This window comes from Mus pahari, chromosome X, assembly GCF_900095145.1.
Source record: "Mus pahari chromosome X, PAHARI_EIJ_v1.1, whole genome shotgun sequence".
Lineage (NCBI taxonomy): Eukaryota > Metazoa > Chordata > Mammalia > Rodentia > Muridae > Mus > Mus pahari.
Genome location: NC_034613.1, coordinates 47588245 through 47613582, shown reverse-complemented (window position 1 = coordinate 47613582; position 25338 = coordinate 47588245). Strand labels below are relative to the sequence as shown.

Below are 25338 nucleotides of genomic sequence, written 5' to 3'. Positions count from 1 at the left end.
ACACACACACACACACACACACACACAGTATATTGGTTCTCGATTCTAGGTGAAGGAATAAAAAGTCCTGCCTAGAAGGGAATGTGTTGTGGTTTAATATAAAAGCAATTAAAAAATCACTTGAGACAAACATTTCATAGTTGTACACACACACACACACACACACACACACACAGGCCTACCTCTCTGTAGATAATCTTTCCTTCAAGGTAGTTTTAAAGTGAACTTCCCCAACTGTTATAGAGGCAACAAAGTTTGGAAACCTTGGTTGAGTGAGCTGGTGACTCACACCTCAGACGAATTAATAAAATTGGAGAAAACAAAAAACCAGATGTTTCCTTCATCTTAATAGAGAGGGCTCTATGCTGTTTAAAAATAAGCTATACTGTCATTTTCTTCTAGTGAGAAGCAAAAAATCAATTTCTAAAGCATTTGAATGCAGGCATGTTAGATGACCTCTTTCCCACCAGTTGCTATTTGGCTCCAACTTGCTGTCAAGTGTCAGCCTAGATTCTGATGATTAAAGTTTGTGAATGGCATTGGCATCAGAGCATACATAGCCCAGTCCAGGGCTTTGTGCACTCCACTGATGTGCTAGAAACTGTTCCAAGAGTATTGGGGCAAGGTGAAAGCTAACAGAGGCTCAGCTCACATGTAAATCTCTGCAGAACCAGAGAGGGTCTAGCCAAGCAGCTGTGGCTTCCTTTCCACATCCACTACTCATTCTCTGGCCCTTGATGCTCTAGGAAAATACTAAGAACTGCATTCAACAGAGCCCACCATATATATTTCATTCTTCTGGCCAAGACCAGTGATGGATACACTAAATTCTGGAGCGGCACACTTTAAAATTTTTCCTACTAATACCACCCACCATCCCTGAGAACTTCTGAAGCTCTGTTTCTTCTAAGGAGGGGTAATAATTTATTTTTTTCCTCCATTCATTGTACTTTGGTTAAAGCAATGATTTTTCCCAGACACCACCAAGCTCCAGATGTTCCTAGATTATAATGGAGAATAGCTCAAAAGTCCTGGTGGTATTCAAGCTTGTATTTTTTCCCAACCTCATTTGGGGCCCTTGTCCCTTTCTCTTATTTCTTTCATGTTCCTATTTTTATTTTAATTAACATAATAATTGTATGTATTTCTGGGGTAGTATGATATTTCAAGGCATGAAAACAGTATATGGTGAAAACTCAGAGTGAATGCTATTTCCATTTCTGTATCACTTTCTGTGTTGGAGCCTTTGAGCTCTTCCTTTGTATAGTTGTGAAAAACACATAATGACCTATTATAAATTATAGTCACCCCATTGTGCTGCAGAGCACTAAACTGTTTTCTTCCCATTTGTGTTTACTCTTAGCCAAGTTCTTTTCTATGTCCTCTTCTCTTTGCTTGGTCTTTAATCATCACTACTCTACTGTCTTGTACTTTGAAATTGTTCTAAGCCTCCACAATGAAACACAGCATGCAGTACGTGTATGTGTAGTGTGTGTGTGTGTGTGTGTGTGTGTGACTCAGAAGCAAATTTACATTTGTTTTTACTGGCACATCTCACAATCTCTTGGTCTAAATATATATATTTTTAAAACTTGAACTTACCCCCGGCCCCTGGTTGCCCAATCTGGATCACGCAGACTGTGGGACTGTGTCCTCTCACTTCAGCTTCACATTTAGAGATTGGTCTATTTTTGTTTGATGCATGCTTTGCCTGAATGTATGTCTGTGCATCGAGTGTGCAATGTTCTCAGGGGTCAGAAGAGAGCATCAGATCCCCATGCGCTAGAGTTATGGGCAGTTGTGAGAGCCATGTGTGTACTGGGAACAGAATGATGGCCCTCTGCAAGAACAGGTGAACTACTGACCCTTCTCCATAACCGCAGGTGTGTCTCTCTAGCCCCAACTATCTTGTTTAACCTACAACTATGGTTGAATCTCTCCACTAAATGCTCCCTGAGCTACTTCTCTTTGACCTCACTGAAATTTCTCTAGTCCAAACTCTTACTGGCCAAGAATCATCACTTCTATGCCCAATCTTGTCCCTAGCCAAGTAGCTATAGACATAAGGAGAGTGAACTTTCTAAAACCAGGTATGATTTTGTCCCCTGTACACTGCCACTTTCAAGTAATATAGTGGATATGGTGGCTTAAGGAAAATACTTATACCAGCCTATGACAGGGCTGGTAGATACAACTAGATTAAAGTCACAGAAATGGCAGGCCATCTTCAGCAATACTCCCCCATCTTTTCCCAGGCTAGGCATCTATCATGTGGATTCTTCTCCATCATGGCCCTCTTGTGCTAGATCACAGTTGTCTGTATGGCTCCTTGTCTCCCCTACTCAACAATCTGTGACTGGTTTGGTTTCTCTCTGTGCCCGAGTCCCATGCAGAATGCCTGGCACAGGTTAGACATTCTGAAAGAGACAGTAATAGAAGCAATGTTCTTTCCCTCACAGGCACTCTGTTAACTTTCTATGGCTGCCATAACAAATCCGTACAAGATTAGTGGCTTAAAGCAACACCCACTTGTCCTTTCCCAGCTTGGTAGGTCAAATGTCTGGCAAGGCTCTCAGTGGACCATTGCTGGTCCACGCTCTGGCTTCCAGAGGTCCCCTTCCTCTAGCTGCAAGATGAGCCAGGTGGCATGCATTGGAGTTTGTGTCTGAGATCAGCTCTTCTTCTCTGACCATGGCTAGGAAGAGTTCATGAATTTTAAGGACCTGTGTAATTCAGATGGGCCCATTTGTATAGCCCAGAATGACCTCCCCACATCAAGAGCATTCTGTTGGCAATCTTCATTCCAAACTTCCCTTTGGGTGGACTGACATTCCTGGTGAGTTATATTCTCAGCAATGTGAAGGACCAGACTTCCACCTACAACCTCATTCTAATGTATAGCCCACCACTAAGATGTTCTTATTTAGTCTGCTGCATTCTCCTTTAGGCTCAAAGCATGGTTTAAACACCTCTGTGTTGTGTTTTCCCCTGTCCCCAGCCTGGCTCATGTCTCAGCCCAGATGAGTTGCTAATGGTCTATGGACTGCCAAGTTAGAATTTAAAACACTGGCTGGCCAAACTTGTTAAATATCAAACTCCTGGCTCCTGGTTTTTTTTTTTTTTTTTTTAAGGAACTCTGTTGAGTGTGTGTGTGTGTGTGTGTGTGTGTGTGTGTGTGTTTAAAAAAACAATTTTGTAGCTCCCCAGGGGGTCTAATTGCCTTTATCTTGACTTCTCACACAAAACTAGTATGGGGATAGGGGTGGGGACAACTTTGATTATCTGACAGAAGTCTTCCAGATTTCTCAGATGGAAAATCAGCTCATGTAATTTTTGTCTGAGCCACGTGGAAACCCAGCTGTATAGGAGATTCGAATGGACAACAACACCAGGCAGCAAAAAGCCTTGTGACTCCCAAATCGACCAAGAACTTGACTACTTCTCAAGACATTTTTGTAGGCTCAGTATCTGAACACTGAACCACTTCAGTTCCCACAGAACAGGTGAAATGAAGTCTCATCTCCAAGAAGTACTCAGAGTGCTTTTGCTATATTTTCCCATTAGTACAAAAGAAGTGACTTACAGAGCTAAGCTCTGTCTCTACAGAGGGACCCGAAAGCACCCAAAAGCTGGGAACATAGTACTCCAGCTGAATTGAGGGCAGGGCTTCCCAACGTACAACTATAATGTAGGTTCACAGTTTGAAAAAGACACACTATTTTGCTTACCAGAATTAACTGGAAAATGGACTCATGGACTTGAGGCTTTAGCTGTGATAGCCACAGCCAGTAAGGCAGCTTCACTGTGGCAGGCACTTGGGACCCTTCCAACGTGCTGAACTGGAGATTCTGAGGGAAAGCAGCCCAGAGGATCTGCAGGCTGTGCAGTGTTTTCCATATCATATTCAAATAGCACCTCATCAGCAAAAGCATACAGCATATTCAACCTCAGTCAGACTGCTTTAATGTGCATCACTTCATCTGATCCCCTAATAGGGCTGGCGGCTATTTGCAGCTGAAATCATAGTCCACCCACCTACCGCAGTGCCTGGCATATGGTAATGGCTCAAGAAATGCTCACCGAGTCTCTGACCTGTCATAAGTTTATAAAGCAGGCTTGGAGAAACAAGGAGTTTTCTAAAAGTGCATCTTCCCCTGTTCAACTGTGCTAATCTTCCAACTGAGTCAAGGACAAGAAGACATTTTTCTTCTGTCATTGAGCATCTTCTGTGAAGCATGCCTGTTCTCTACCAAGTTGGGTGTGCTTTTTGTTCATTTTTTCTTTTCTTTTCTGAGACAGGGTGATCTTACATACCACAGGCTGCTCCCAGATGTAGCTAAGGCTGGGCTTCAATTTGGGACCCTATGATTGCTGACATTTTTAGGTTCTCCTGTCTCTTTCACTCTCAGCCCTTCTCCTTGTGCCCTTTACCCTCTGTCCTTTTTTTTTTTTTTTGGCTAATTATCCACTTTTTAACCATTTTGCGCATGTGCAATTTACTGTTTGCTTTCTCTGAAGGGAATGCAGACTTCAGAGCAGGGTGCCTTTGGCTCAGTCTTCCTGATGATTCTTAAGAGGAGCTGATGCAGCCATAGACAATCTGCAAGCCAGGGTGGTCTCAGGTGTATGGAAGATAGGAAGAGAATGGGGCTATTTAGCCTGAGGACACAAAGACTGAGAAAAGCCATTATCAGCTCTTCTTTTCAAAGGCCCTTGAGGTGACACACAGAAGGGGGTCATCTTACCCCCATGGGGGCAGGCAGGAGGTTGAAGGGGTTACATTTGGGTTCAGGGAGTGCATTCCACTTTTGTTAACACTGGAATTTGGATTCTGTCCTTGTGACTGGGTAACTCTCCTGTTTCTTGCTGAATTATATAGCACAGTGTATGTTTTGTCACTCAACAGACACCCGACTAAAGGAATGTCACTCCCCCCTGCCTGGAATGGTCTGCATCACTTCACTCAGTTGGCCCTTGAATTACTTTTGAGATCTAAACTTAAACATCACTTTATCAGAAACACCAGCCCTTGCATCACCAGATTACAGGGCCTCTGCTGTCACTCTGGGAAGGGTTCTTACATTTTGGTCATAGCTTTTCTATTATCACATTTGAACTTATCACTTAAAACCAATAAGCCTTCCCCCCAGTAAAAACCAAGTAATTCTTTTTACATAAGTGATTCCCAAGTACCCAAAGAGATGGTTGACAATTTTTGTACAGTGCTTGGCACAAAGCCGAGACTGCTGTTCAGTTGTTTGCTGCTATGCCCACTGTAAGTGGCTCCCTGTATGCGCTCAGGACCCTTGAACAGACAAGAAGAAGGGAATGAGAGGGTTTGATTAGGTCGGGCAACTGACCAACAACACCGGGCCTAAGTTTGAACCTAAATCTGTATAACCCTAAAGCCTGGGCTTTTAAAACACTAGCCTGGCTTTTATGGACACAGAGCCGTCGCTTATGATCACATACTCTGGCATGAAAGCTAGGCCCTTGGTGAAAAGGCTAACAGGCAGGGTAAGGGAGTGTAAGGCAGTGTAGCCAGCTTTACTCACAGATTGGACAAGATACAGGAGGAGCCCTTGGCTAAGGGTGTCAGAATGTTCCCATTCAGAGAACTTCGTGTAAGGCAGCCAAGTGGGCAGGAAATGCAGGACAGAGCTAAGACTTCATGTTTTCTTCCCCAGTCCTGATGACAAGCAGTCGGTGGGCAGCTGGCTTCAAGTGGAGGATGCCCTGCCTCACCTTCAGGTTGTATTTAGAGATTAGCATGGAGCCTGTGCCTGGAGCCTTTAGAGTAGTAGCTAATAAAGTGGACTGTTGATGTTAGATGTGGTGGTACACACCTGTAAGCGCAGCTCTCGGGAGGCTGAGATGGGAGGCTCATTTGTTTCAAAGCCAGAATGGGCTACACAGTGAATTAAAAGCCAGCTTGACCTTTATGGTAAGGTCCTCTCTGGGAAACAGAACAACAGAGCAGGGACTTTTGGAGCCAGGCTCCATAGGTTACCAGCTATGTAAACCTGCACTTCTGTCTCGACTGAAACATGAGGGTACACTCATGATGAAAATGAAAACAATAAAATACCTTGTAAACATTACCTGTATATAAGAGGGACTCAGAAATACCACTATTAACATTTCCAGTTAATTTTCAAGTCTCACCCTGTACCATCTTGGTAAGCGATTCTTGTCAAGAATTTTCAAATTAATACAAAATATCTATCCTTTTAAGTCTTTATATTCCAGAACTAAATTAGGTTAACTGAAATCTAATACAGGGGTCTGTGTGGTGATAAAAAGAAGTTGGTTCAAGGTAAAATTTTGTCGTGGGTGCGGGTTCCTCCCACCTATGCCCTAGTGACTGAACCATCACTAGTGAAGCTGGAATGGATAAGGCGACAACATAACTGAAGGCACTATCTGTCCAATGAATCCGATTGGACAAAGCTGCTGATGGCTATTCTCACTTGCCAACTTGACTGTATCTGGAATTAAGTGAAACCCAACTGGCTGGGCACACCTGTGAGGGACTTTAATGAAATCATTTGAAGTAGGAAAACCCACTTTTAACCAGGATCTTTGAGGTGGGAAGATGTACCTTTATTTAATTGGGGCCATACTATCTGTTGGCTGCCCATATAAAGGACTTAGAAAAAAAAGGAAGCACTTGCTCTTTGCTTGCTAATCTTCCTGGTGATTACACTCCTTCCCTGGCATTAGAGTCTACTTTGTCAGGATTCTGGTGTCTATTGAACACCAGCAGAGACATCTAGCCTCGTGGACTGAATAACTAGTGGACTCTTAGACCTTTCGTTGGTAAGCAACTACTGTAGGACTGTACAGACAGCAACCTGTAAGCCATTCTAATAAACCGTGTGTGTGTGTGTGTGTGTGTGTGTGTGTGTGTGTGTGTGTGTGGCACGTGCATATGTTGCTATTCTTGGTTGTCGACTTGACTACATCTGGAACTAACTAAAACCCACATGGTTGGGCACACACGTGAGGATTTTTTTTTCTTAATTAAATCACATAAATTCTGTAAGTTTCATTTCTCTAGAGAACCCTGAGTAATATAAATTCTAACCCACAAAACATCTCATGTACAAAGAGAGACATACCTTTAACATGAAAGATTTAATGGTCGTGCTTTGCGGGCAAACCTGGAACTGCCTTTCTACTTAACCCACTCCACAGTCATCCTGCCTGCTGTACAATGATTTTCACGACATTTTCTGCTATTGTGCTAACAAGCTACAAATCAATGTAATGGAACTTGATGGCTTTGACCAGTATTTCTTAAATGGTACAATTGTGACCATACGCAAATACATCCACCCTTATACCTAAGCACCCCAACTCTGCCACCTCATAAGTTTTCTGTCATGTTTCTTTTTAAAACACCAGCCCTCCTGCTTTTGCAGTATGTATATAGGTAAAAAAAAAAAATAAATGAAGTCAGCATTCTTTATGTCTCTCTAGAATAAACTGTGACTCAAATAACAGTGAATGGTTATTTGCAAGGCTATAATTTTTTTAATGACAGATTTTTCCTAAAAGAAACCACTAGAACATCTTTCCCAGTACTGCAAGGGAAAGCAGAAAACACATACAGATTAGAAGTCTAGTACTTTAACAGCACGCTGCCAAACACAGACTAGGAGAAATGCCAAGAGACCTTTAAAACAACTCTGAGAGATGCAGTGTTCAAGTCAATCAAACATGTAGGTTCCACAAACAACAGAAAAACAGGTCCACAAGCGTTCACTCATGCATGATGGTAACTCACACTGTACTTCATCAAAGTTCATTGAGGTGCTTAATTCTAATGACTGTCTCAACAGAGACGCTTTTCTCTTTGCATGGGGATGTTGTACACAGACAAGAGAGGGAAAAAAAGTCTTCCAGATGAATACATAAGTACAACAAGCTTCGTTCTCCTTTGATAAAGTACTGAAGGCAGATTTAGTGGACTCAAGCGTTATCAGTTTCCTTAATGAGAAATCTTATGCATGCTAAAAAGAGACAGGTTACATATAATTTGTCATGCTAAGTATTTATAGCCATTTTCATAAGGTGAGCTCAGTAACCTGACAGAATAAAAAAGATAGTAGTTAAATCACTGTATACTCTTTTACAACTTGAATAACTTTGTGGGTCAATGATGCTGACATTCAAAACCCCTCAAACATACATTAACAAAGAAATTATTTACTGCATTAAGAGCCACGCATCATATAAAACGTACACTTCACAGGAGGAGTCCTGCATAGCAGGAAAGTCACTACCACTACATAACAAATGGCTATGCCAACAGTCAAGGCTGCCACGAAGGGTACACCATGAGAATTCCTTTAAAATTTCAAGGAGTGTTGGCAATGGCACAGAACCCTTTTGAGAGTAAGTGCGTGCTTTGTTTAGAAGGGTATTTTTCAGTGGAAAATTTGAACATCACATAAGTAATCAAGTTTCTAATTGGGTTAGATTTAAGGCAATGCTACTCGGACCTGAGGGAGAAAAATCAACAAGATTTGTATCTTTTTCTCCTGAATCAGGAACAGGTCAGAATCAGCATCAAAAAGTGTTCCCTTCTAAGTGTTCAATGTACCTTTAGGTATTTGCAGCATTACAAAATAGAAACCACTTTCATACTATGAATATGAAATGAAAATTTGTTCTGTGCTCTTCCTCAAAAACCATCAAAAAGTAACACATGGCAGCTTAGGTGTCTATTATTAAAAAGTAACACGACAACGAAGACAACAAGCGCACCCACTTTACACCAGGAGAATCCCTTCAAAGAGTGCAGAGCACTGCATTCCTCTCATGGCTGCCTCTGGTGCAGTACAGAACAGGTGTGGGTTCATAAATTAACTTTTAACATCAACTACCAACTAACAAGTGACCATTAAACATAATGAGTTCAAAAATTTTACATTTTGCTCCTGTTTGGCTGCTAAAGAGCAGCGATTTAAGTTGATATAAAAAACTTCTGGTGACAAGGCTTGCTATACACACAATGAACATAATCAAAAATGAAGCAGCAAGTACATTTCCTATTTCAACTTATCTGCTACAGACTATTTACATATTTGGGAAGAGAGACCTCCAACATCACCATCCTATGCCCCATGTCCACTTGCTCCAGCGCCCCCACATCTATAACAAGTGCCCTGGATGATATACACCTGTACTTTAGCTAAGTCAGCTGGATGCAATTCCTATGGTCTTGGTGAGAAAGAAAAGAAAGAAGGTCTTGGAGGTCATTTGTAGCCTTCTTTCTCAGAGCATCAATGTACTGTAGTCAAGAAATCTGTTCTTTCACATCAGTGGGGGAAAACAGCCCCCACACTTCAGTCCCCAACCTGAATGGGGTGAGATCAAAATGCCATCAGCTCCTTGCACCACAAAGGGCCACCAGAGAAAAGGGAAAGAAAAAGTCGCGACAAAGGCAGCAGCAATCAACAAAGGAACCTCTCCTCCCTGGGTTCCCGAGGGAATAACAGCTCCCCCGTCCCGCCCCTTCCCTGCCACACACAAATTAACTCACAGCACAAGAACTCGGTACTCAGATAAATATAAGAAAGGGTCAATCCGTCACTTTTTATGCTTTAACTGAAACATAAAACTAACAGAACACACAACATCACTGTGAAAGTAAGCTTCTAAAACAGATCTGGCCAATATAGTAAAGCCAGCAAAACTTAAGAGAACAGTTTTTTCACAATCTGCCTTGTACAGGGTATTTATATTCTTCCTATGCCATATAAACGGCATTTATATAGCTTACACATTCAGAGACATGCACTAGGACTTGTAGGTAGTACACATTTCTTCACAATCACATGTGCAAAGTTTACAAACCACTAACTGAGCATCAGAGCACTTAGGCCGGACTGTGTCTCGTATCATCTAATGAATTTAACGCAGGTTCAGAATCATCCATCGGAAGAACCAGGCGTGTACCACGAATGACTAGTTCGTGGTCCCCAAATGTAAGCTCCCGGTCCAAGGCATCTTCAGAACTGTTGCCCATAAACCTCCTTGGGGCGCTGGCTGCTGCGGACTCGGTGTTCACAGTAGAATCCCCATATGTCAAACTGATATCACCATCATTGAGAATGAGATCAGAGTCATCATCTTTCAACTGCTCCTGGTTCTAAATACAAACAATAAAAGGTTTTAGAGCAGTTAAGCAATGAAAGAATCCAAGCTGTGCAAGGTGGCAAAGTAAGGCGAGCTCTTCAGGAAACCATTCCCAAAAGGAGATCATCTGAGGACACCTGGTTAAAATGCCTCCCTGCTAGGCTACCACACTCTTCAAATCTCAAGTCCTAGGATTGACAGAGAAGACAATGTGATTTGTTCCTTTCGGCTTTGCCTTCCATCGCCAGCTGCCTCTCCCACTCTCGCGGCCCCTTGCTGTGCAGGGTGGACTACAGCAGTGACAACTATTCCTCTCTAGTCTTTCTCTTACCTCCCAGCTGGTAGGCATCCCTTTCAAGTCCTGCCTATGACTTGCTCCTGGCAGGCTTCTTTGATCTTTCAGCTCTACACTGGGTGTTCATCCTCTGTGCTCCCACAGTGGCTGGCCCTTAGCCCTTTGCTTGCTTAGCTCTTGCACATTAAAAGTTTGCCCTCCTGGATCTTAAAAGTCACGTGTCCGGGGCCAGGGAGCAGGGAAACAGACAAATGTTGTTAAGACACAAAACTAAGTGCTTCCTATTCCAACCACACAGCACAGCATGGCACATGGAGACACATGGAAACTCTCACATAGTTGTTTTCTAGGTTCATAAACTTCTGTTCTAATAGAAAAAGGATTTCCAAAAAAGTACTCCATGTCAAGTTGCTGGTGAATTTTGTGTATGCATGTGCGCGCATGTGTGTGTGTTTCCACTATCAGAAATATACTATTCCTAGAAATTTCCTTAAATACTCAAAGATTAAAATAAAAAAAAGTCAATGAAAAGGTTAAGTCCACAGCCACTAATCAGCTGAAATCACTTCCTGTCTAATATATAACTAGTTACAATAAACCTAACTAGACTCTGCCATTTGGTTAAAACAAAGCTTTGTGGCTACTACTGCAGGTCAATAGGGACTCTTTGGCACTTTCTAATGAATTGTCTTTAACAGGTCTGGAAAAAATGTAAAAGTCACATACCTTTTGATCTAGCAATATCCCTTTAAAATTAATTCTACATACTTATAATTTATACCCCCGAACAAATGTATGTGTAAAAGTTTATTTGAAAAAAACCAGTCACTGTAAGTACTGTTTGTAACAGCATAAATGACACAGGCACATGTGCATAGNAAAAGGACACCAAATAGTGCTGAAGCATCTACACATCGAGGGATGCCAAAGACTGACAGCAAAGCATCAGAATCGAAGAGAGACACATGGAGGGAACTGGTCCTGCTTCTGTCTTAACCTCAGACTTGTAGCCATTTAGTCTGCCATCTGTCACAGCAGCCCCAGGAAACTCATACAGTGATGTGCTATATTGCTCCATACCACAGGATACATAGTTGTCTCTTTTTTGTTTGTGAGTTTTTAAAGGTTGCTGGTGGCAGGTTTGTTTGTTGTTGTTTTGTTTGTTTGTTANTGTTGTTTGAGGTGGTGGTCTTAATTTAGCCCAGGCTAAACACTAGCTAAAAATAAATTTTGCTCTTTATGTGAGGATAAGCTTGGGTTCCCGATCCTACTGATTGCACCTAAGTGATGGGATCACAGACAAGTGCCACCTTGTGCTCGAGCTCGTGCACGTGCAAAGACAAACACACACACACACACACACACACACACACACACAAACACACACACACATAGCTATGGAGTTTGGGGCTGTGAATGATGTAAGTTATTGGGTCTCTGGAATTTGAGAGCCAAGGCTCTGCCTGAGCCAATAACACGCCTATGGATAGTCATGTGGAACAATGGAAAAGAACAATGCTGGAATNCAGAGCCTGGGTCACATGGGAGAGAGACAGGGCAGCATCAAGCATTCTCCCCATGCTACAAGCACAATCTGTCAAATGGCTCAAAACAAAGCCACTAGCTGCTGCTCTGGCCCAGGTGCCTTTCCTACACTGCCTTCTCCTCCCCCACTCTCTGCAAAGGAGGACACACTCAACCACGAGGTCTGTGCCTACACTGCTTCACTACAGCTACCCACTAACCTGGGCTTCTAAAGTTCTGTTGCAGCAGTCAAAACGGGTGNAGGTTGTAATAGGGAAGCCCAGTCAATGTCACAGATTCTTTAAACATGGGGGGAAATGAAGTGTTTACATTTAAAGTCCAGAGTAGTTAGCACATTTTTCACTCTCTTCTTGGTTGCAATATTTACCAAACCATCGATCATGTTAACAGATGAGGAAAATAGATGTACCCTAGATTGTCTAGCTGTGTCATGGACCAGACATGGGTGTACTTCTGTAAAATGCCAACNTTATGGGTGTTAAAGCACAGAGCATCTGCTATACTGAACAGACATCCAAACAGTGCGGCTACGATTGCTTTGCGGTTAGAGGAGACGCTCTGTAACATTACATTTTTGAATATTAATAAATGTAACTAAATCTAAGAAAAAAATGTTTTAAGCATCTCAACTGCACTGTGATGAGCCTAATGAAGACATGGAAAATACAGACCCACTGTTGAAATCAGGCCACATATGGCAAATAAATTAAAGCTGGCATGGAAACAGAATGAATGACCTGCTAAAATCACCTGCTAGAAGATAAGGAACTGGCCTATTCTCAAAGGCTGCTATCTCTACTCATTTCAGTGTACATTCTACTTGAATAAAATGTGCTTAAATTCCCTCTCTTGGATTTATACCTCAAAGATCGAGAAATTCAAACCAAACTAAAATATAACCAGAAGCCTAACCCATAGAACAGCTAAAGTGAACTTGCTAAAGAATTTAATTAGTATATAAAAGCTGCTTTCTTTGGAGTAAGGTTGCACATGCCTAGAATCTCAGTTTGAGGCTTGCCTGGGGTATACAGCGAGAAGCTGCCTCAAAACAACAGCAGCAAGTGAATAATAAGTAAATAAGTGCCACTTACTTCATATGCTTGGGGGCTGGTCAGGCACCTGGCGATTGGCCCGCAGCAGGCTGGGAGTGTGGTAGTCAGAGGAGGCCCACTGTGGGTTAGCAGGGGCTTCAGGTAGCTGTGCACACAGGGTTAAGGAAGGGCTGCACTCATCTCTGCATATATGTAAGACAACAGTGGGACTGTTGTTGTTGTTGTTGTTGTTGTTGTTGTTGTTGTTACAGTGCTATACAAGTGCTCTACTGACTCCTAAACTACAACTCAGTCCCAAACAATGAACAGCCATAGCCTGCTGACTACTTCATAGGCTGGCAAAGGGTTTACACAGGCAAGCTCATCTCATTGCTATACTACAGCAGGAAGACAGCAAATGGTGACCTTTTTATTATCTTGATTTCACAGACAGGGACACTGATACAGCGGTCAATGATCCACCTAAAGCCACACAATTAAGGAAATGAGGACATATCTGCTAGCTGACACTGCTCATGAGTTACAAACTCATGAGCCTGCTGCCTGCCACCCTATTGTTTTCCTGCTTTTAGGGACTAAAGGAACATAAGCTCATCCTGAGTTTGGTACTAAAGAAAATAAGGGAGAAAGTAAAGAATAATGGTGTTCAGAGGAAAGAATAAATGTTGCACTAGTGTAGCCTAGTAAAAATGGTTCTGGTCATTTATTCCAGATTCTGGTGGACGCTCTGAGTTGAATTTTCTGCATCATGTTCCTTCACTTCCTACAAAGCTTGAAGGTGAAGGAGAAAAAAAGAAAAATGAAATCCCAAGACTTAAACAAATTACACATCATGAACTCCTATATCATACATCCTCATTACAATAGATGTAGTAATTCATGGGGATTGAAAGAAGAAAGGAGGAAGACGCAGGAGAAAGCATGCAGAAAGGACACAGAGCGCGTTCCTTCCATTATAAGATGAGAACCTGGGGTGTGTAGCTCAGTGAAAAAGCACCTGCCCAGCAGGCTCGAGGCCATGGGCTCAATCTCCAGGCCTCATGGAAAGTTCTCAGCTCTACATGGTGGTGCACACCTGTGAGCCCAATGCTCAGAAAGCTAAAGCAGGAGGCGTGTGAGCTTAAGGTCGGTCACACTGGACTACAGAGCATGCTCACCTCCAAAATAATTTAAAGACAAAATGTAGAGCCTGCAAGATGGTTCAAAGGGTGAAGGCAGTTGCCAACAAGTCTGAGAAGCTGAGCAGTACCCCCAGGACCCACATGGCAGAAGGACCAACTCCTGCAGCTTGTCTCCCCATCTCCATAGCACAGTCCCTCTCCCTACATAAACACAATGCGCATATAAACAAGCCTTTAGAAGACAGCATTTATACATGTCTATGATAATAAATCCTATACAGGATTGAAGCTTTCTCTATAAACACACTCTGTCTACACAAAGCCACTATAAACAGAAATGATAAACTCTCAGAATGTTGAATATAAAAATGACTAAGGTCCTGTCTAGTACTACTGAAAAGGGATTTGTTACATAAGATAATCAAACAATCTGACTAAAGAGTCCTGTGCTTAGCTGGGTGGGGTGGCACACACCTTTAGTCCCAGCACTAGGGAGGCAGAGGCAGGCAGATCTCTGACTTTGAGGCCAGCCTGGTCTACAGAGCAAGTTCCAGGACAGCTAGGACCATAAAGAGAAAACCTGTCTTGAAACACACACACACACACACACACACACACACACACACACACACACACACACACGAGTCCTGTGCTTATTAAAGAAATAAAGAAAGATCTGGGCATAGGGGAACTTGCAGACATAGGAGGATCATAAGTTTAAGGCTAGCCTGGGCAAATTAGTCAGGCTTAAAACAAGGAGTGAGGCAGAATACTTATCTTGTATGCACAATGTCCTAGATCTGAGCCCAGCTCACTGAATTTTGATCATACACAACCTTATGGCTAAATTACACAGATGCTTAGCTTAGGAACAAAGACACAGAAAGAATAAATATAACACATTTAAAGGAAAATCAAAATCAGATATATCTAACTCATGTTGAGAGCACTCAGAATTAAGTTAGTCCTCTGTGAGGCATGCTAGAGGAAAGTGTTACTGGTGGAAGAGAACACAACACCCTCCATTCTGCTACAAATACTTCCACATATATTTACACAGTCGGTGGGTACACAGAGACAGATGCTGAGCAAAATTCATTAAGTTATATTCTTAGGATTCACATACTTCATTGTATTTAAATTACAAGTCTATTGTAGCAATCTAGCTAAATAAAGGAGCTGAAATCCAGACTGATGAAAATGAATACTGCCATGGTTCTGGGGGTTAAAATGACTAGAGACTAGTTTTTGGTGTTTACTCCTATAAGAAAGTAAGTTCTTTTTCTAAACTGGAATCATTAAAATTATTTTGTGAATTATATAGAAGATGTAAGTTTTATTCTAGAAAACTAAAAAATGTTAAATAGGAGGAATGAAAAAGCCCCAAGAGATATGGGAATGGCATTCATCCAAGATGCTGGTAACGGAGCCAGAAGTAATGACATAATCTTTAAACAATTTAAAAACCCGAGGATCTCACTCCCTAACAGGAGCCTTCATGCCACAGATAGGCTTGAATTTTTGTGCATGCTTGGTAATTTAATTTTAAAGTACCTGCAAAAAATAGAGTTGAAAATTTAGTATACAGACTATAGTAAATGGCTTCTAATCATGAGAGGAAGTGTATTTTTCCTACCATACAAGGTTTATGATCACAAAGACTTTCTGCATTGGGAGTTTTTAGAAAGACCCAGTGTCCCCTTAGCCCAGCTTCCTGAGCAGTGAGGTCAAGCTCACTGCATTTCACTTCAAGCTCCTATTCTTCCCTAAGACTTCTACCCAAACAAGTATACCGGCGAGCAACGAATTCCTTGCACAGGATTCTCTGAATTATCCCAAGGACATCAAATACTACAGTTTTCTAAATAAATAAATCTGTATCTAAAACAAAAAAGCCATGCCATTTAGGCTGTGGATTCTTTCCATAATAACCAATGCCTTTTGGTTCCCTGAGTTTGCAGAGGAATTCATTGGTGGGAAAACCCTTCTCTAGTCCACTGATGGAGAAAGGTAGGTTTCCCATTCTGCTTCAGGAAGGCAAAACAGCTGTTCTGGGGCTGCACAAACTGCTGGGTTCCTCCCCAGTACCCCTGCACACACACAGATGTGTTGGTGCTCACATGTACACACATGCATACACCGAATCGTTTCATTAAACTCTACTTATCCATGCCTGTACTATCATGTTTTATCTTTAAGGATACTTATGATCAAAGTTGTACCACATCCGAAAGAGCCAGGCACTCTCTGCTTTGGTGGTTCTCCTTTCGTTGTCAGGAACACCCTGCAGACAGATGACACGCCAGTCAATACCAAAGGAGCAGACAGGCTTGTTTAGAGCCACTCCTCTATACAGTCAGAAGTAGAGACTTCACAAAGATAGTGTCTAACATAGGCAACATTAGAAAACCAGGGGCTTCTATACTGCAGGTTTGCTATAGGAAATTGAAATGGTTTCCTAAGTATCTCTGTGACTCGGGTGGCTTGCTAACTTATGACTCTATCACCACTTAAGAGTCAATGTGGGGGTCAGTTAAAGAAAAGTGGGCTATAAATTTGAGACGGAGAGAAAGGAGGGAAGGTGTATCAGAGAGGTTGGAGGGAAAAAAATCAAAGTGGGGAAACAATACATAATTATAAAATTATTATAAAAAATTAATGTGGGGCCTAAGGAGATGGCTCTATGAGAAAAGTACTTGCCATGCAAGCATGAAGACCCAAGTTCCAATCCTCAGAACCCACATGAAGCCAGGCATAGCAACAATTCTTGTAACTCGAATGCTAACAGAATGAGACAGGTGGAGAGTGAAGATAGGAGACTCTCGGGAGGCTCACAGACCAGCTAGCCTGGTGTCCAGTGATCAACATCAAAGAGGTCCTATTTTATTCTACCGAAGGGTTCTCTGATCACTACATGTACTAAGGCACACACATCACACACACACACACACACACGCACACACACACACACACACACACACACACACACACACACACACACACAGAAAAGCCAGTATGGGTTAATTTACTCCCTCAGTCTGAAAGGCTTTCACCAGCCATGCAGTGGCACCTATAGAAGAAAACATCTCACCCTATTTGTTAAGAGCTGTGTCACGGACTTCAGAAATAAATGGCATTATCAAAGTTGCTACTATGTGCAGAACACAGTTTCAAAACCTCCTTCATTCTCTAGGCCTGAATTTTTTCATGTATGAAATACAATCATTACACATTCCCCAAGGCCCTTTCCAGGACTAATGCTCCATGGTTTTGTGATTTTTCTAAGGGCACAAAATGTAGAGTCTGAGTTTTGTCTTTTTTCTGTTCTCTCTATTCCCCAAATAGATTATTTTTCACCTCAACATGGGTCAACACATACTCTAAAAACTATAAAAATATCTGAGAATATCACATGTGCTCACAAGCACAAAAGAACTCCTGAGCTTGCCTATACAGTGTTAAATTTCTCATGGCTTTACTTATTTCTTATTTAATTTTTGGTGCTGAGGCTGGAACTAGGACCTCGTGTAAACTAACTATACATTCTACCAGGGAGCTATATTTCTAGCCCATGAAACTGCCTCATTTCAATTTTCTTTCTTTTTTTTTTTTAGATTTATTTTATGTATGTGAGTACATTGCAGCTGTCTTCAGATATACGAGAAGAGCATCAGATCCCATTACAGATGGTTGTGAGCCACCATGTGATTGCTAGGAATTGAACTCAGGACCTCTGCAAGAACAGTCAGTGCTCTTAACCACTGAGCCATCTTTCCATCTCCCTTCACTTCTTTTTAATTTCATCATTATTAGTAGCACTATTTTTATTAGTGCTGCTGCTGCTGTGGTGTGTATTAGGGGCTATCTTTTTCCAGCTTGGGTTCCAGGGATTGAACCTAGGTCATCAGACTTGCTCAGCAAGCTCTTTTACTCACTGAGTCATTGTGTTAGCCCCACTTTCACTTCTTATAAAGCAAATAATCTTCAGATCTTTCCATTTAATTACTGTGCACTCCTAAGCTCCATATGTCCTCAAGCTTCATAACGGACATAATAAGCATTACTGAGTAAACAATACAATTGGGATGCCCACAGGGCTTTATTTCTTAATTTTATTTATTCCCCCCCTCCCTGTGTGCATGTGCGTGTACGTGTGCATGTGCGTGTTTTGAGAACAACTGTGTGGAACCACTTCTTTCATTCCACCTTTACATGGGTTCAGGGGATCAGAGTCAGGGTGTTAGGCTTTTCTAGCCAGCGCACTGGGCCACCTTGCTAACTTCCATCCATGGGCTCTGAAAGCAAACAGAAATATACTTCTTTCTGTTTACCACAACTGGCAGTCACCTATCTGCCTCTTTCCATATTTGTCCTCTGTGGTGACAAGGGTAAGAGGGCTGTGTTAATGTAGTGTTTTATGACAGAGGCAGAGGCACTGAAACACTAGGAACCCTTAGACCTATCCCAGAAGCTTACAAGGATAGGGGGTACATAATCTGGTTTACCCAGGAATTCTACTTTAAGATTCTAACCACAAAACAGGCAACTACTTACTATATCACATACACACACAGACACATGCACACAGTCATCACTCAAAATTAGCATTTAGGAAGTGAATTGAGTAAAGCACACACTGTAGAAAAAATATGCCATGCCATGTTTCAAGAAACAATAGGAATTATGTTTCAAAAGGTATTTTCCATCTTCAAAAACCTCACATGTGATTTCTCATCTAATGTGTAATAGAGAATCACTTATTCTGTGGTGCTCAGAAACCATTAAAAAGAGGGTGGAAAATAACAGAAAAGGGTGGTCAGTCTCATGAGGGCAGACAGCTTTGCTGTGCCCAGTCCACAAGTCTGGAGCTCACAGCTGAGAAAAAGGAAAGGAAGGAAGTGAGCAGCTGTGTTGAAAAGGCTGAGGCCTAGGGTAAGAGAGTGTAACCCCCAAAATATGCAGGGGAGACCAGCTGGACACTCAGAAGCTTCAAGGCGGTTCTCAAGGGCAGCTGCTGGTCATCCAACTTGAAAGTTACACAGGAAGAGCAGCTGGAGCAGGGCTGACATCAGAGCCCAGCCTTCCTGCGCAACCAGAGTGGAAAAAGGCTCCCCGTGCCAGAGCACGCGCTTGAACACCCAGGAGCGCTTGAGAGCCTATTCTCCTCAGTGGCAGAAACCCAGGATGGCCACAGATAGGCAAGCTGTCACCCCTGATAGCCACTTACAGCCGAAACTATGGCTCTGTTTCTATGGAACAGTGAGAAATGCCAGAAATGATGTCAGCTAAAAGCCGAGGCAAACAAACCAGTATCAAAAAAGAGGCATGAAGTCTAAGAGAGACAGTTTTCTTTCCAAATGACTGAACATTGGGCAGAAATGCCATGGACAACACAAGTACATATTTACCAAATGTTCTTGGTCTGAATCAACACCAACCCTAAAGGAAAAACACAAAGAGCAAATGAGATTTTTTGATCCAATGGAAGGTCTCCCCACATATATACAGTGTCAGGCAAATACTTTTCTCAACACAGAAGCTCCAGAATGGTCACTGGTCTCTCTCTTCCCTGGTGCCTGCTGCTTTCTTTAGCAAGAGCTTTGGGTCTGAGGCAAGCAGGGCAGGTACTCTAGTCCTAAAACCTCACTTCCCAGTTCCAGTCCAATAGCACTTCTCCTGAATGCCAGTCCACTCTAAGCGGTGAGGGAGAGGAGCATTGGCCCAGTTGCTCAGTAAGAATGATTAGAAGGTTTCACAAACAAAGCTGGCATGCTGCTCTCATGGCGACATTGTTAGGATGACAGAAGAGGGTTTGGTTCCAGGGGGACTGCAGGGTAACTGATGGACATTTAGCCTTGGTTCCTCAGAACTCCTGTGTACCTACATCAAATTCCTTCTTTGGACATCCCAGGGAACAAGTTCATTAGGCAGTTCTGAGTCTCTCTAGTCTCAGACCTGCCAGCTCTGCTCTTGCTCCTCCCCTGCCTGTCAGGTCTCTCCTCGCCATCCGTCTCTGCTGTCCCAGCCTCTGTTCTGACTCATGGGTTCTGTTGAGTAAGCCTTTCCAGCTACCAGGCATGGAACTCTTTGGGTCACTTTTCACAGAACCTTCTGAGAACAGCTCACAATCCTTAATCCTTTTAAGTCTAAAGTCCTTCAGAGGACACTCAAACTTCTTGAAACACTAGTGGCCACCCCTTACTCCAACCTACCTTGCCCCCCCCCCCACTGACAGTCATTCTCTAACCCACTCCTTTCCCCATACCTTTGTCAACTCCAAGAGTCAACACTGTTCTGGCCCATGCCACTCATTCCCTTAGGTGGCAATGTGTGTCCTCTCACCTTTCTACTCCCTTGTCAAGTGCCAAAGTAGCTGCTCTATGCCATGTCTACACAGAATCACCTCCCTTTGTGCTTCTGCAGCCCTTTCTCAGTTCTTTATTACAAAATACATCACAGTATAGTATAATTATTTACCTGTCCGTCTCCCCAAAAAGACTGTGAGCTCCTTGAGGGTAAAGGCCATGTCTCAATTCATCTCTGTATCCCCAGAGTCTAGCATAGTACCTGACACACAATAGGTGCTCAAATGTTTATTGATTCGGTTACCAACTACAGACAGTACAGACAACACAGAAGTACAAAAAGCTGTAGCAACATCTGCAAAGACAACACTCAGAAGAGGAAAATGCTACAAGACTACATCTGGAAGGTGAGGGAGTCATGGTCAAGTATCTGAAAACAGGTGGCCAAGACCAGATTCAAAGCTCAAACAAAGGCTCACTTGTTAAAAATGTCCAGAGACTGTTTAACAGCTTTCCAGTCACATTGGACTCTAACCACATTTATGCATCTCAAGTGACACCTAGTGGTCAAGATGATAGAACACTTAGAACATTAAAATCACACTTGATCCAAAACCAATGTAATAAACATTTACAGAGCACTTATTATTTGCCAGGCACTGTGCTAGGCACAGGCCATAGACATGAATTAAACATGGTCCCTGTTCTCAAGGGGCTCACAGACCAGTGGAGAAACAGACCCAACTACAGCAGATACAAAAAGAGTTTGCCGTTAAGGCAGGATAGTGTCAGGACTTCTCCAGGACAATTTCTAGTCAGCTATGTGAGTTCAGACATTCTATGTGGTCCTAAGAACAATGCACCTAGTATCAGCACAAAGTGTTCCTGCAAAGATTAACTGAGAACAATGTACTGAAAATGTTTAAAGTGCTTGATGCATCACTAGCACTAAGTGGTAGGTAGCTCATCTAGCAATATTGGATTACAAGGATGAATGGGCTAATTGCTGTGATGGACAGACCCAATGCTACACAGCAACTCTAAGAAAAAAGAATTGGGGAGGGGGAAGGGTAGTAGTGTCAATTCTTGAGAATGAAAGAGACTCCCAGGCCAAGCAAAGGCTCGGAGACAAAGAAATGCAAAGCATGTGTGCTAGCTAAATGATAGGGAGCCAAATTTGACTGTCACACATGTGAAAGGATGCAAGCTGATTAATTCACTGGGGATTCGCTGCTTCTAAGACATGGGGACATGATCTTTTTACACTGGAAATTAGACCATGTCTTTCTCTTGCTTTATTATCCTCAAGATCCCCAATAAATTTTCCAACCCAAAGTCTTTGCTATATACTACAAGACCCTACATCAGAAGGGATACCATAGCTCTCTCACACACACAGTGGTAAATAAGGTCTTGTTGGTACATGACCATACTATGTGGCCCCATTTCACCCAGATCTGGGTAGCTGTAACAAAGATCTAGGGAAGCCAAAAGGCTTTGCTACTGGTCCTTCATGGGTAGTTTTCAGAATCCTGATCCCTTTGGGTCTGGTCCACATGGTTTTCTACTTACCATTTGATCACTCTCAGCATGCAAGCTTTTCTCTGTGTCAAACAGGCCGCATCTGCTCCTGCCTTCAGGTCTTTGCTACTGACTTTCCCCTCTGTCTGGACTGCTCTTCCTGGTCACTGTGGAACTGGCAGGGTCTTGCCACTCAGGCCGACTGAGCTCAAATATAACCTCTCTGAGAGACCTTGCCTGGTTTCTTCATATTACATACACCCCATTCCCAGGCACTATTCCAGCATCTTCATTTCCATCACATGTAGTATGGAAACTACTACTAAAACTGTCATGCTCATTTATTTATTAACAAGTGTATTATCACTTTACCCACTAACTGTAACAAAGAACTTCTCTATCTTTTACTGCCACTGTCCTTTTGAATAAGGTTATTTCATTTTAGCACTACCGGCATTTTGGGCCAGATAATTCTTTAATTGCAGGTCTAGATAGTAGCCTATTTAGTGCCCTGTAGGATGCTTAACAGGATACTGGCCTCTGCCTACTACATAGCAATGGCAGTCCTTTCTCCTAGTTGTGACCATCAAAAACAAAAGCAGCAAAAACTTCAATATGTTGTCAAATAGTTCCCTGAGGATACAAAATAATCTGCTAAAAAATAGTGGGTTGGAGGCTCCACCAAATAGCGAGTGCTCAGTAAATATTACTTGAAATATTGTGCAAAGAGCTTTGCGGATGCTAGCTCACCAAATCCTCGCAACTCTGGGACATAGGTGTCATGCTGCAGATGTAGAAACCAAGGAAGAAGGAAAGATCAAGAATGCAAAGGTTAAGTTTGGATGTACACGAATCTTCAGTAGTCCCAGCTCATTAGCCACTTCTTCAAAGTATAACTGAAAAATGTAGGGGCAGGAAAGATGCTTAAACTATAGCCTTTGCCTTTACTCCCAAATAGAGCTAGGAAGGAAAACCCAACTATTTAGGCTTTAACTGACAATATAAAGGTAACTAATACCCAAGGTGTTGTAGGGGGCTGCAACCCTGTAGGTGCAACAACAATATGAACTAACCAGTACCCCCTGAGCTCGAGTCTCTAGCTGCATATGTAGCTGAAGATGGCCTAATCAGCCATCATTGGGAAGAGAGGCCCCTTGGTCTTGTAAACTTTATATGACCCAGCACAGGGGAAGGCCAGGGCCAAGTAGTGGGAGTGGGTGGGTAGGGGAGCAGGGGCGGGGGGGGGAGTATAGGGAACTTTCGGGATAGCATTTGAAATGTAAATAAAGAAAATAATAATAAATTTAAAAAGGTAACTAATAATAATTACAGCAATAGTAAAAGCCACAAAATACTGATATTCTCTACTTATGTTGATTAGTAAGAATTTACTAATCGTTAAAATAGAGAAAATTGAATATTTGTGATATAACTATTGAGTAAATGTGATATTTTAAGCCAACACGTATTTAGAAAAAAATAAAACAATAATGTGAATTGAAATGTAAAAAATAAGACCATATATCTCATAACTGTTTGACATGCTAGTCTTCACTGCATTCAAAGAAATATCAGGGGGCTGGAGAGACGGCTCAGTGGTTAAGAGCACTGACTGTTCTTCCAGAGGTCCTGAGTTCAATTCCCAGCAACCACATGGCGGCACACAACCATCTGTAATAAGATCTGATGCTCTCTTCTGGTGTGTCTGAAGACAGCTATAGTGTACTCATATACATAAATAAATCTTTTAAAAAACCAGAAGTATCAGTGAGGACTCTAAAAATATACAGCTTACGTGAGGGTGGAAGGACATGGGAGGGGCTAGATGGAGGAAAGAGATGTACTTCTATTAATCAGAACATATTTAAAATGAACAAACAGGCCAAAACACTGCAATAAGGCAAGAAACCTAGTGGTACTCTAAGACATAAAGGCAATGGGTATAATTAAGCCTCCAATGTTGCTTCCAGGCAGGTAAGGACCATCCAAAGTGCTCTCAAATCTAGTGATATAGACAAAAGGCAGTGTGAACAGCGATGGGGTTGGATGATAGAGCAGGGGACCTTGTTTGCTCTGTGTAGAAGACATCAAGGGAAACACAACTGACTCTTCGCTGAGCACTTTTTCTAGGCTGTCTCAAAATCTGATTCACTTTTTCTGGAAGTGTCTTCAGTTACAAGCTTTAGAGAAAAGAAGGTTAGTCCTTCCAACACGTATCACACTCATTTCTTGATGCACTATGGGCTCTGAAGGAACTAAGAGCATAGGTTTCTCTGTGTGTGCACCATTCAATTGTTGGCATGATATTGAACAATTAACACCCTTTTAAAGCCTATTGTAAAACAGTTACTATGGTTAGATAAACATATCAAACACATGGAATGGAATGCCTGGCACATAGTAGGTGCTTAATAAATGTCAAGTCCTCCTACAAGTAATAAGTAGCATTATAAGAACATTACTGAAGGGTTGGTGAGATGGCTCAGTGGGTAAGAGCACTCGACTGCTCTTCCGAAGGTTCTGAGTTCAAATCCCAGCAACCACATGGTGGCTCACAACCATCCATAACAAGATCTGACTCCCTTTTCTGGAGTGTCTGAAGACAGCTACAGTGCACTTACATATAATAAATAATTAAATTTTAAAAAAAGAACATTACTGGATGTACAACAGTATACATACTGCACCATATTATCTACGACACAAAGAAATGGCACAAAAATTACAAGGGATTTGAATAGTAAAGAAAGATTAAGACATTAACAACATTTTCTGTGTAAATGAGGGCTAGCTTATCTTTGCAATGATAAAAGGCATAATAAGTTAAAGAAACAGATGACAGATTCTCTAATAGGTGAAACACTGATTTTCAAAATGAGTAGATCTTAATACCTACGAGGTTTCAGTCAAACACAGAAGGAACTACAATCCACAAAGGCTTCAGACCCTGGCTGCTGTATCCATGGAAACAAATGCAGAACTCTTGAGATACGAGAGAGCTTTCAAACTGAATACATTAAGCAGGACACACTGAAGATCATGACTGCAGGATTTTGGCCTAGGTTGGTTTGTTAGGTTAGAAACTGCTGATGAGAAAGATGAAAAGGAATAGTGTTGTCTGGTATCCATTAGATCTGGGGTAAACTGGACTCGCACACTGCCAATGGACTGGACCTGGTAACCTGACCAAAAGCCTAAATACATGCAAAGTTTATGGAGCAATCAATTCCACTTCCGGAAATGCATCCTAAAGAATTAAACAGGAACATGGTGGCACACTGGCTTCAACGCATTCAGTTGTTTAGTAATAGTAATAGCAAAACCCCTCAGATGCAAATGGAAATAGCCAAAGC

At 42.1% G+C, this 25338-nt stretch overlaps 1 protein-coding gene across 2 annotated transcripts in view; it reads right to left on the bottom strand.

Annotated features, from left to right (window-relative positions):
* Positions 1 to 7513: 7513 nt before the first annotated feature.
* The window catches only part of Slc9a6 (solute carrier family 9 member A6), a 54260-nt gene continuing 36435 nt past the window's right edge, over positions 7514 to 25338 (bottom strand). For both annotated transcript variants that reach the window (XM_029534171.1, XM_021187696.1), the window contains 4 exons: positions 19568 to 19598; positions 16364 to 16443; positions 13078 to 13183; positions 7514 to 10159 (listed from right to left, as the gene is read on the bottom strand). In XM_029534171.1, coding sequence (XP_029390031.1) covers positions 9887 to 10159; positions 13078 to 13183; positions 16364 to 16443; positions 19568 to 19598 — 490 coding nt within the window. In that variant the 3' untranslated portion in view covers positions 7514 to 9886. The remainder of the gene's footprint in view (positions 10160 to 13077; positions 13184 to 16363; positions 16444 to 19567; positions 19599 to 25338) is intronic.